The 13,248-nt window shown below is 35.1% G+C and overlaps 1 protein-coding gene across 4 annotated transcripts in view; it reads left to right on the forward strand.

Moving 5' to 3' along the window:
• Positions 1-13,248, forward strand: part of UBE3D (ubiquitin protein ligase E3D) — a 140,562-nt gene that overhangs the window by 27,870 nt on the left and 99,444 nt on the right. For all 4 annotated transcript variants that reach the window (XM_059701094.1, XM_059701096.1, XM_059701095.1 and 1 more), the window contains exons 5-6: positions 4,260-4,329; positions 12,667-12,736. In XM_059701094.1, the coding sequence (XP_059557077.1) occupies positions 4,260-4,329; positions 12,667-12,736 (140 nt within the window). The remainder of the gene's footprint in view (positions 1-4,259; positions 4,330-12,666; positions 12,737-13,248) is intronic.

Here is a 13,248-nt window from a genome sequence, read left to right on the forward strand (position 1 = left end):
TGTTTTCAAGCTAGCCTGGATGGAAGTTTCACTTTAATTGCATATTGCAGCAGTCCAAAGCGTATGCCCGTGACCAAAATAGTAACATAAATTTAGAGGGCCTGCTTAAACAGTGCTCTCAAGGCTCCTGTGGGAACAAGGCTGCTCTGCGCTGTTGGAAACCTGTTTCTCACCCAGCCTAGCCGTCCAGCAGGGTTTTGAAATGTCACACGTTGACACAGCATCCTAATGGTATCTCTTGGGAAACTTTTTTTTTTGGTGAGACAACATCAAGGGTCCTTAGAAATGGAAACAACACAAAGGAAAATAAAAACGCGGACAGGAGTCTAATCCCCTCTGAGCAGCAGTGCCATCTCTCAGATATATTGATTTAATTAGTCACAACAGTGTCTCTGATGTTTGCTCTGTAGAGTTCCCACACTATTAGGCTGTTTCCTTGCACAACTTGCTTTAGTCTTTCCTTTAAGCACAGGTTAAGAACAATGTATTACAAAGCAGAGTTTCTCTTTGAATAACATTAAAAGTATTATAATATTTTAATTAAAAAGATCTGATTTTTAAAACAGCGTAAACACACACATATAATGTCCATCATATTTCTTCCCTTCAGTATCCCCATAGCGTGTACAGTTTGTCGTTTGTGCCTGTGTTAGCATGGCAGTGATATATACCTTTTGTTTTCAAAAGATACCTGCTGAGATTTTCCTGTTTTTGCACTTGTGTGTTATCTCTTGTGCTATATTTTCATGTCTACCAGCATAGAAGCTTTGTGTCTTTTAATAGAGTGGTAAGGATGGCACCCCAACCATTTTGTAAGATTCATAAAATTATTCTCAAAAGTATGGCCACATATACGACTTTACCATATTTTTTTAAAGAACAAATTAAATTGAACTGCAGTTATATTATAGACTAGAAGCCCGGTGCATGAAATTTTGTGCACTTGGGGGTGGGGGGTGGTCCCTCAGCCCGGCCTGCACCCTCTCGCAGTCTGGGACCCCTTGGGGGATGTCCAACTGCTCATCCCTCTTGCAGTCCGGGACCCCTCGCTCCTTACCACCCGCCTGCAGCAGAGGTGGGAGAGGCTCCTGCCACCACCACTGCACTCACCATCTATGAGCCTGGCTTCTGGCTGAGCAGCCCTACCCCTCTAGGACCACACTGACCACCAGGAGGCAGCTCCTGCATTGAGCGTCTGCCCCCTGGTGGTCAGTGCACATCATAGCGACCAGTTGTTCTATGTTTGGCCGATTTGCATATAAGGGTTTTATTATATAGGATGGCAAGTATGGCAACCAGCTTTACCTTTTTTCCTTTCCTGGGGTACTTATCAATTATTTTTTGATTTGGGTAATGTGTTTTGTTAAATCCATGAAGATATCCTTTTTTATTTTCTTAGAATGATGTGTTGGACTTTGTAAACATTCACCAATGTAAACAGAACAGAATTCTAAACTTCAGTATACCAATTGACTTGATTCACAAAGTATTCTTTACCTGTCCTTTTCATTATTATTTTATGTGTGTACTTTAAAGCAAATCCAAGACATTATGTCATTTGATCCCTATATGGGTGTTTCTTTTTTACATAACCACAGTGTCATTTTCACATCTGACAAAATTAACAGTGATTACTTATGATACAATAAAGGCTGTATACAAATTTTCCAAATTGTATTAAAAGTATATTTCACTGTCACACATTTGGTTGTTTGAGGTCATTTGCTTTTTATTGATCATATTATAAAATCCTGATTACTATGTCTTAAAAAGATAGAATCTTATTTTAAGGACATACCAACAAAACCCACTTTTCCTACTTCATTGAAAGACAAAGCGAAGTGTGCTATAAATAAATAAAATACATAACAGAGCACCTGATGAAAAAATTTCCATTTCCACTAGAAAAATCCCTTCTCAAGCATTGCTACTCCAACACCCTATATTAATTTTTAGCAAAGTCCTTAGTTTTAGGCAAGGCTTAATCGGGATGGTCTGACTTAACTTGTACCAAGTAGGACTCTTTATAAAGTATCTTTAATACCACTTTGAAGCCATACAGAAAGGTTTTACTGTAAGAAAGCACGAGACTGCCAAAATGTCAAACTTTACAATTGAACATACTGGTTTCTGAACTGTCTCCTGTAACCTTGCCTGAACCTGAACAAAGTGGCTCCTGCCTTGGTTTCTACATCTGTGGCTTTGGACTTTTTTTGATCTCTCACTAAACTCAGAAATACATTTTTTCCATTAAGATTTGACTACACACACACCCCTCAAGTAAAAGGGTCTTGAAGCAGTACTTACCTTATGTTTGAAGCACTGTGGTATTTTAATTCATGCTATAACCCATTGAATTGATTCCATGAATTGATTTGGAAAATAGTTGGCATAGTGATTACAAGCATAAGCTTTAGCATCTAGGGGACCAAGATTCAAATGTCAACCAAGATCAGGTACTAGCAGCACATCCATGGAACTCAGTTTAAATGTGCTTTGTGTACAGTTTTTCAGGAAACATTTATGTCATGGGAAATATAATTCTACTTCCTTATACTAATCTGTTAAGACTTATTCCTTAGATTACTACATATGTTACCCCACATCAGAAAGTCACTATTTCCTCACTTAGACCCGCATTCTATTCTGGGACTTCCCAAGGGGGATGACCTCAGGTGGCCAGAGTTGCAGAAATGTCTTCTCCCTGCCCACTTTTATGTGACTTCTGCCATTTAGCAGTATATCTGGGTGAGACAAATAGTGTGTGGCTTTAACACAGATATTACTATGGATGTGAAAAGGGCTTGCTTTCATTTTTTTTTTTTTTAAGATTCTTAATTAATGTACAGTGGCTGCCTAGTAAAGGGCGAAAAAGCAGTCCCTTGTGGGAGGGTATGGGTTTTCTGCCCATTTCTGGAATGATTTGTGCCAATAGTATATTTATGTAACATCCATCTTAGTAGTTACCATGTACCCAGGACAGTGCTTTATAACACTCTTTTCTAAATCCTAATAAACAACTGTGAGTTAAAGATTACTATTAAGTCCATTTCACAGATAAGGAAACCAACACAGGACAGATAACTTGCCCAAGGTCACAAGTCTAGTAAATAACAGAGCTGGGATTTGAACTTAGGAAGTCTGGCCCCAGACTCTGAGCTTTTAACCACTTTGCTATTGCTTATAACATAACTTCTACAACAAACCACAAATTAGGAAGATTTTTTTAAATTGAGGTATAATTGACATATAACATATTACTTTCAGGTATACTATATAAGGATTTGCTATTTGTACATACTGCAAAAATGGTCATCACAATAATTCTAGTTAACATTTATCACCTTACAGTTACATTTGTTTTTCTTGTGATGAATACTTTTAAGATTCACTCTCAGTAACTTTCAAATATGAAATATAGTTTTATTAATTATAGTTGCCATGCTGTACAATACATCCCAGGACTTCTTTATTTATTTAAAATTTATTTATTTTTACCTATTTTGACCCCCTTCGCCCATTTTTGCCTTACCCCCCACCCACACCCAGCCTCACCTCTGGTAACTACCCTCTATTCTCTGTGTCATAAAGAGCATTTTTTGTTTGCTTAATGATTAGGTGAATGCTAGCTATTTTAATCTGTATCCCAAATGATGAGTACGGATTTTTGAAGTTTAAGAATGTTTCAGGAATTTGTCCCAGAACACTAGCCATCTTTTCTGTTCTGATGCATATGTTAACTGGAAAAATAAAATTATATGAATGGGTTAGATATTTTTAGCTTCTGATGGGTGGTTATGAATTATAGATTACTTTAACATAAGCTACACTGGAGTAGGAGTCAAAATAATGAGTTCAAGTTCTGATTCTTCTGTTTTCTAGACACATGAGTTGAGGCAAGTCACCTACCCTCTCTGCCCTTGTTGCCTACCATGTGCTAATTCTAAATGACAGGGATATTTGCAGGTGCTTTTTAGCAATGTAAAGCTCTCCTTATTCAAATTGTCTGGCAACATTTAGATTATCAAGAAGTGGCTAGGTTTGGAAAAATCATTCGGTTCACTATTCTGTCTTTAGACTTGAAAAAAATTATGTCTGTGTATGTGAGTTATGCATACAAGCTAAATGTATTCCCAGTATTTAGGAGAGGGCAAAATAAAATGTAAAGTTCAATGTATACCCTAGAGACTATGTTAAAATTATATGTTCCTTTTAAGAAAAGCAGAATGACATTTAATTGACATTTTTCTGTTCTACAGAAACCAAAGGCAAATACCAAAGTAATTTGTAAGCGTTGCAAGGTAATGTTGGGAGAGACCATGTCATCAGGTAAGAAAAAGCCAAAATGATTGCCTTTTTATTAAAAAGCCTATAAAATACACTGGAGTAAGAGTCAAAATAGGTTTTATAGGAAATATGTATGAAAGAGAGATGACTAATATATGTTATAGAATTTATACTTTTATTTATTTATTTATTTTAGAATTTATAAATTCTAAAATTGATTTCTATACTTTTAAAAATAGAAATCAACTAACATCCAATAGACTAAGAACTTTGTGTATTTTGACCTTTATAACTACATGGTATTGAATTTTAAGCATTAAGAAGTAGGGTCATTTGTAATATTCATATTCTCTGTAGATATAAAGCAATTATATAAACTTTGTAGTTGGGTCTGTCTTAAAGAAGATTGGAGATTTTTTCTTGACACAGTTCCTCAATCAGAAGAGTTGGTTGCCAGAGATGATGGAAAAGTTGCTTGTCTTGGCTGCCCTCTGCCTCAGGGATGTATTTTGGGGCTAAGGGTGGGAGAGAACTTTTTGAAATGGAAGAAAATACATTTTGAATTTTGTACTTTGCTCCTTATTCTTCCCAATAATGTTAATTATATTTTATATAAAGTCTATGTTATACTGCTTTGAAATGTAATAATGAAAATCCCAGTAATTAAAATGTATACTATTTAAAGATATAGTTTAAAAATATCTACAGCTACAACATGCTGTGATAGCTTTGTGGGAGATGAATAATCGTTTTTAATATAATTGGAATCTTGTAAGTAGTTACTTCCTTGGAGTGAACAGAAAGGGAAGAATGAGCAGCAGTAGAGGATGCAGTCCTCTTCACTGTTATTTTTGGAGAATGAAAGCAAGCCCCTTAAGCAACAACTTAGAAAATTTAAGTTAGATAAAATGAATTATTTTTTTAAATGCTTTTCACTCCTCCCTGAAGTCTAGTCAAAATGTATGTTGAGTAATTAAAAAGATACACATGCGCAGTGACAAAGAGAAATAGAGAGGACATAGCAGTGATGTAAACAAGAGATGTAGGCAAACTTTTTTCGAAGCTATAAAGCTGAGAGACACCCTTGGGAACAAACTTGGCAATGTGGGGAGAGCCACAGCCTAAGTGTCTGCAGAAGGTTATTTGGGTGAGAAGTGAGCCAGTATTCATTGTAGAACCCCAGAACTGGTTACAATTTGGGGGCAGCAGGAACAGGGAAGGCAGTCTGAGACAAAGAGCTGGAAGCAGGATGATTGATATAGTTGATATAGGGAGCTCCTGTTTCTCCTCCTCCCCTTGCAACTTGCTTATACTTTCAAGCTAGGAGATTGGAGAACCCTTTCTTGAAGTAATGGAAGAGTACCAATCAGAGAAAGGATTTGGAGACTGTTACCGCCAAAGGTGATCCTGAGTGGAGGGGTGAAAGGATTGAGAAAAGACAGACAAGAGAATGAAAGCTGGGTCTCGGTGGGACGCTGCTCCCTGATGGGGAGACAGCGCCAGCGCCCACAAGCCGTGTCTTTATTTTATAGCAGATGCCACGAGGCAAAGTAGGGGCGTGATCAAGTTGTTTACAGCATTCTCGTGAGTTCCAACCCTACTCAACTACATGCACCCGAACTCTATCACAAGGCACGTGGGGCCACGTGTTCGGACCATAGGTTCAAGCTTACAACTATAGCCGTTGGTTATAACTGTACTGGGAGGGCCCTGCCCTCCAGCTGGGACTTGCACGTGGCAGTGAGAGGACCCTGTCCTTTCATTAGTCCGAGGCTTGAACCTGGCCAAAACACTGTAGCCGCGCCCCATAGGAGACACAGATTCTTAGGGATCATTCAACAAAATCGAGCTTATATTCAACTATCCTACAATCAACAAGCCTTATACCTATACCCAAAAGCTTTCCCTTACATTTCATTACCTTACACTTAAATATGAATGGATTGCTGACAATCAACAAATATTTGAGGGAAATTCCAACATGAAAGAGACCAACGCAAATAAATAATCAAGTTAGCATAGCAAAGGCACTGAGAAGAAACAAATTATGTATAAAATAGAAGAAAATCTTTTCAAAAGCATAATAAATGTCCTTGAAGAATGAAATAATACTACCTCCATAATTTGGAGAATATAGAATTAAAGGTGTAATGACTTAAAAAACTAACCAAAGGACTGGATGATAAAATTAAGGCGCTAACTTAGAAATCAGAAACAATTGACAGAGACTGAAAATTGGGAAAGGAAGTATTTAAAAAAAATCATCACGTAAGTTTCTGGAGGATAAGGATATTGTCTATCTCATTTATCATGTAATCCCAGCACTTAGAACATGTGGCACATGATGGGTATCTAGTAATATTTGTTGAGTGAATGAATGCACTGAGCCTTTTAGGACATCTAACATCTAGATAATGGGAATTCTAGAAAATGAGAATAGAGACAATAGCGTGTAGGGAATTATCAAAGGACAAAAAATACCAAAAAATATATCACAAGGCTATTTTCCAGAGCAAGGGCTTAAGTTTGTCAATAGAAAGGGCCCACTAAGTGTCAAGTATAATTAATAGAGGAATAGCAGGGAAGCTACTCCAAGCCACATCATTGAGTGATTTCTGAACACTAAGGATGAAGTTTCCAGAGAGAATAAAAGGAGGTAGTTGGGCAAGGATTAGGAATTAGAACTTCACAGCAGTGCTGAAAGCTAAAAGACAATGAAGCGATACCTTCATAATTTAGAAGAAAAAAGATTTTTAACCCAGAATACTATACACAGACAAACCATGAATCAAGTATGAAGATAACAAATACATTTCTGGAAATAACATGATTTTAAAATATAGATCGCAAAGGTATATATTCCTTAGGAATCTAGCATAGGATATTTATCACCAAAACTAGGGATTCAGTCTGAAGAGAGAGGACATGGGATTTAGGAAACAGATTATCTAACACAGGAGAGCAAGATAAAGAAGTCTCAGGATGAGGGATGTGCAGCGGGCCTAGAGAATAACAGCCTGGGGTGAATCAGGAGGAGAGAAGATTGCAGTAAAGGCATTTTCAGTTGTAAGGTGAAACTGATAAATTTTTTTATTTGTTTGATCACATGAAACAAATAATCTTGAGACAAATCACTTCATCACAACGGAAGAATTAGGTAAAGGTGCTCGGAAAATTAAACACATGAAAAAGAAAGCAATTATACACTGCAGGAAAACAGAAGACTGAGCAAGAAAGGAAATGAAATACTGCCATTGTATCATTATGATCTCCATAGTGTAACCGAATATTGATTTAACCAAAAATCTTTATGATGTAATATATAAGTATATTTGGGGGTGAATATATGTTGAGGGTGTGTGAGGTGATGTAAGAGAGATTCACCCCTACTTTGAAAGTAAATTAGTAGGACCCCACTTTCAAAAACAGTGCTATAAAGAATAGTTCCATTCTGTAGAAAACAAATACAGGACTGTACAAGTTCAAAACATGAAGAGCAGTCGCTGGAAGACCAGAATGAAGCAGTGATTTGAAGAATGATTTAGTTATGAGAAACTGCTATTGCTTTTGCTTAGAATGGCAAATTGTACCCTTGTCTCTTGGGGGCATTGCCATGCCCCCTGCCTCAACTTGGGCAGGAAGCACTCAGCTTTATGGTTTACAGGTGGTAATTTTGGTTGCGGGAGAAACTGGAAATTAAAGAGGAAAATTTTGGGAGCATCAAGGCCATAGAAGGGCTGAGATGTCACCTTCTTCGCACAACTCTGGCTGACTGCTAAACTGTACGTGCATGCCATAGGTGCAGAGAGTTCAGTAAGAATTAAAAACTTGGGGAGACCTGCCGATTTGCTGTACCTCGGATTGCATTCTTCAGTCCACATACAACTTGAGCAGCAGAAGGTGGGAGCCTTACTGGCTTGAGGTGTTTGAGCAGAACTTCTTCCCAAATTTGCTGACAGCTAAACGATACAAGTACAGTACATACTCTCCAGTGAACCGGCCAAACAAAACTGAGCGGAGTCATGAGAGGCTACACACTGTGGAAAGACATATTTCACAGTGTGAATCTGGGCTATATCTATAAACCAGTAACCCTTAAGAGAGCAAAAGACAATCCAGAATTGCTGCAATGTATTTCATATGATGTCTTACTTCCATCTAGAAATTGTAGGCAAAGAGATAGAACAGAGTGATTCATACTCAAGGAAAAAAACAGAATTCAATAAACAGGTGCAAAGCACAAATATTAGATTTAGCAGACAGAGGTATTGAGCAGCTATTATAAATATGGCAAAGAATTTTAAAAAGCCTCTTGAGTGAACTAAGGGCAAATCTCAACAAAATGGAAATTTAAAAAGAAGAACCAGTTGATAATTGCAGAGCTGACAATTACAGTAACTGTAAAATCGTTGGATTAGCTAAGCCACATATTTGAGACGACAGAAGAAAAAAAATCACTGAAGTAGATTAATAGAAATTAATCAACCCAAAGAACAGAAAGAAAAAAGTCTAAAGCATAATGAATAGAACCTCAGAGATTCGTGGTACAATCTTAAGTTTTTCAATAAATGTGTAATTGGAGTCTCAGAAGGTGAGGAGAAAAACAAAGGTCAGGAAAAAAAATTATAGAAAAAAATGGCTGAAATATTGGCAAAATTGCTGAAAAATATTAACTTTCAGATCCAAGTACTGTAATGAATCTCAAATAGAGTAAACCAAAAGAACACTTCACCCAGGCACATTATAATCAAACTGATAAAACCTAAAAGTGAAAAGCCCTGCCAGTGTGGCTCAGTGTTTGAGCATTGACCTATGAACCAGGAGGTCACAGTTCAATTCCCGGTCAGGGCACATGCCTGGGTTGCGGGCTTGATTCCCATTGTGGGGAATGCAGGAGGCAGCCAATTGATGATTCTCTTTCATCACTGATATTTCTATCTCTCCTTCTCTGAAATAAGGAATATATATTAAGAAAAAGCTAAAGATGCAAAGAGAATATTCAAAGTAGCAAGAGCAAAACAAAATATCACATATAGGAATTTCAGGATATAATTGAGGCTGACTTACAGAAATAATGACAGCCAGAAGACACTAAAATGAGATATTCAAAATCCTAGGGAGAGGGAACACCTGTCAACTAACAATTCTATACCCAGCAAAACTATCTTTTGAAAAGGAAGGCACAATGAGGACATTTTTATATAAATAGATGGAAATAATGTATTACTAGAAGATCTTCTCTACAGAATATTCTCAGGAAAGTTATTCAGGCTAAAGTAAAAGATACCAGCAGTAATTGGAATCCACAGGAAGGAATGAGGAGCAAGATAAATGGAAATTTTGTGGAAATTACCACAAAAGCAAACTCAAAAGAGTTTAGCACAAAATTGAAGCCACCTTTTTTCCCCTGCAATTTGCCAGTTCTCTAAAATTGGAACTTTTATTTTGGTTGCTTTGGGAAGTAAGGATAGACATCAAAGACTATACAAGATGGGAACCTAGTAAGTGCCTATACAAAAATATGAGATGCTGAAGAGTCATATCTTAATAGTGAAGGTGAATCAAAAGCAGATCAGCTCTATGGAATACTTATCAATCCTTTGGGACTTTAGGATATTTCAGGTCTTGAACTTGGTTATTCTGCTTTGTACAGACATAACACTGTGTGCCTGGCAAAATCAAATCACTTATGGAGGAAGGTATCTTCACTGTAAAACATATTATTCTCACAAAATCTGTCAAGTGCAGTGTTCACTATATAACCAAACATAAATAAGCGAACAAGTAAATTATTATTTGTTCCATCAATAAGAACAAAAACAGGAAACAATAGAAACAGACTTCTGTTATTGGAATTTTCAGATGTAAACTATAAAACAACCATGCTGACTATATTTAACAATATAAAAGGCAGACTTTATCTCAAAAGGAAATGGAAACTACATTTGGAAAAGATTCACAATAGAATTTTTAAAAAATATATAAAAATAAAATATATATATATGTATATAACGTGTGTGTGTGTATATATATATATACATATATATATATATATATATATATATATATATATATATATATATATATATACACATATATATATATTATAATTGAGTCCTTGCTGGTGTGGCTTAGTTGGTTGAGCATTGTCCAGTGCACCAAAAGGTCACCAGTTCCATTCCCAGTCAGGGCACATGTCCAGGTTGTGGATTCAGTCACCGCTCAGGGTGCATATAGGAGGTAACCGATTGATGTTTCTCTTTCACATCAGCATTTCTCTTTCTTTCTCCCCTTTTCCCTTCCTCTCTCTAAAATCAATAAACAAATTTAAAAGTAATAATAATAAATTATAATTGAAATGTAAAATTCAGTGAGTGGTTTAATGGCAGAGTAGTTACTATTTGGAGAAAGCATTAATGAACATAAGATACCTAAGTAAAAAAAAAAAATCTGTAATCTGACACAGAGACAAGAAGGCATATAGGAGAGAGTAAGGGACATAAATTATACTCTGAGAAGATTTAACGCATGTTTAACCAAACTTCTAGAAAGAAAAGAGAAGTAGAATGGAACATAGGCAATATGTAAAGATAATTGCGGACAATTTTACAAAACATGGAGAACAAAAATCTGCAGATTCAAAAAGTCCAGTGAATTCTAATGATATGAGGCCCAAGAAAGGTAAATTAAAACAAATTCATAGCTAGACACAGTGACACTAGAGAAAAATGAAAAGCAAAGAGAAAATCTTAAAAACAACCAAAGAGAAATGACAGATCACCTTCAAAGGAACGGTAGTAATGGACGTTTGAAGAGAATGGAATGATAGTGTCAGTATGACCATAGGTCAAAAACAGTTAACCTAAGATTTCATGTCAGGTGAAAATGTCCTGATATGAAAGAATCAAGACAAAGATAAATATATTTTCTGATAAATAAAAACAGATATTTCACCTCTAGTGGTTTGGTTTCTTATTAAAAGAAATATTACCTATAGAAGAAAGTGATCCCAGATAGATGTCGAAATTCAAGAAGGGTTGGTAAAAACGTGATAAATATGTGGGTGGCACTAAATTAATATTAACTGTATAAAACAACATTAATAATAACCTGTGGGATTAAAATTATAGGATTAAATTATTTTAACAGCAGCTGGGGTAAAAGGGATCACTTCATAAAATTAAAAGGTTCAGTTCTTCATTTAGTAAAATGACTTCAAAATAGTAAAGTGAAAATGAACTTCAAAGAAAAATAAATTCATTATGGCTCTAGATATATAATAATCTATTAAACAGTATTGATTTTTTTGGCCTTTTTCTGTATTGGGCAATTGAAAACATTTTTTACAAAATATATTAGGAACAAATTTTATCTTATAAAAACACAAAAATTATTTGGTACATTATTTTTAATGACTAAATAGAATTCTTGTCCCTAAATGTATAATTGTTTATTTAACCTAACCATCCTTAATTTTTAGACATTTAATTTTTCAATATTTTTCTATTATGAGCATCATTATATGGATACATTTTTGGAGATACCTATGAGTATTCTTTTGAGATAAATTCTTATGGTATCAAAATATATACACATTTTTAAGGCCTTTGACAAGTGACTTTTCAGAAATATATAATTTTCAATTCTGACAACAGTTTGTGAATGTGTACCCATTTCTCTATGTGTTCATTAGTGCTGCACCTTATCATTAAAATTATTTTATTTATTTGATGCAAAAATAATTTCATTTTAATTTGTATTTCCTTCATTGCCAGTGAGAGTACATCTTTTCCATGGATTTTTAAATAATACAAAATGGTTGTGTTTATATTTATTTCTATGAGATATTTACTTTACTGTTTAAAATTTTCTGTAAACTAAGTAATCAGATAACCAGATTTGATGGGAATTGTACTTTTATAAACTCAGTGAAATTTTGGGTAAATACTAATGTAAGGTTCACAGCATCTGTGCAAGGGCTTTAGGTACTTTAAAAGACCAAAAAGCCTTTTTCAGTGACTTCTAGGTTTGTAGCTACTCTGTTGAAATGCAGAAACCAAGCGACTAGTTTCTAAATAATAGGCCACAGCTGTGTGACTAATTTTTATAATCTTCCACATGTGTGAGCAGAGTCTTGCTACATCAGATGCACTTGGAACATGCTCTTCTGAAGTGACACCAAGCTGTCTGAAGTATCAGGGCTGTCTCCTTGTAGTCATCAAGGCTTTATCTTCTTAAACTCAGTCACTTTTTAAAAACTTTTACAGAATTTTAATTTTACCAGTATATCTACTATTTAGTTTGAATGTCATAATTTGGGACCAACATGCCCACAATAAAAATACGGGGAGTTTTTTATGTTCTATTTTTTCTTTCTAGAAACCATTAAGTTTTATATGACAGAGGTGATTATGCAGCCATCTGAGAGAAATTTTCCCATCATACCAAGGTACAATAGCAAATTATATTTATTCTGTAATTTCAAATGTAGGAAAAGATAGGTACAATGGATTACTTGGGAATTCATTTTTATTTATATTTCTCTTTATTTGGAAAGGTTAGTTGGACCAAACCACACTTGTAAAAGACTTGAGGATTTATTTATGATTTGCTTACATGATGTTATAGACAAATGTGCTCATATAAATCTAATTCAGATTTTTTGTTTCTTTCTATGTGCCAGATATCCAAGGTCTTATAACCTAACCATCAATAAGTTTTTGAATAATTATTTTTGGTTGTAATTTGATGTACTTAAAATTTGAGACATGGTTCAGTTTCCTAATGTTTTGTGTGTGTGTTTTTAAGTGGTACTTAGCCACTAAATCCATTAGTGTTTCTTTTCTTCAAATTGTTTTAGTTTGCAAACAAAAGTTAACTATAGTATATATGTCTTTATTTTAGTTCATTATTGATGTCTAATGATTTTGGCAATCTAAATATAACCCTAATTTAGGGTCT

The sequence above is a fragment of the Myotis daubentonii genome, chromosome 6 (genome assembly GCF_963259705.1).
Source record: "Myotis daubentonii chromosome 6, mMyoDau2.1, whole genome shotgun sequence".
Taxonomy (NCBI): domain Eukaryota; kingdom Metazoa; phylum Chordata; class Mammalia; order Chiroptera; family Vespertilionidae; genus Myotis; species Myotis daubentonii.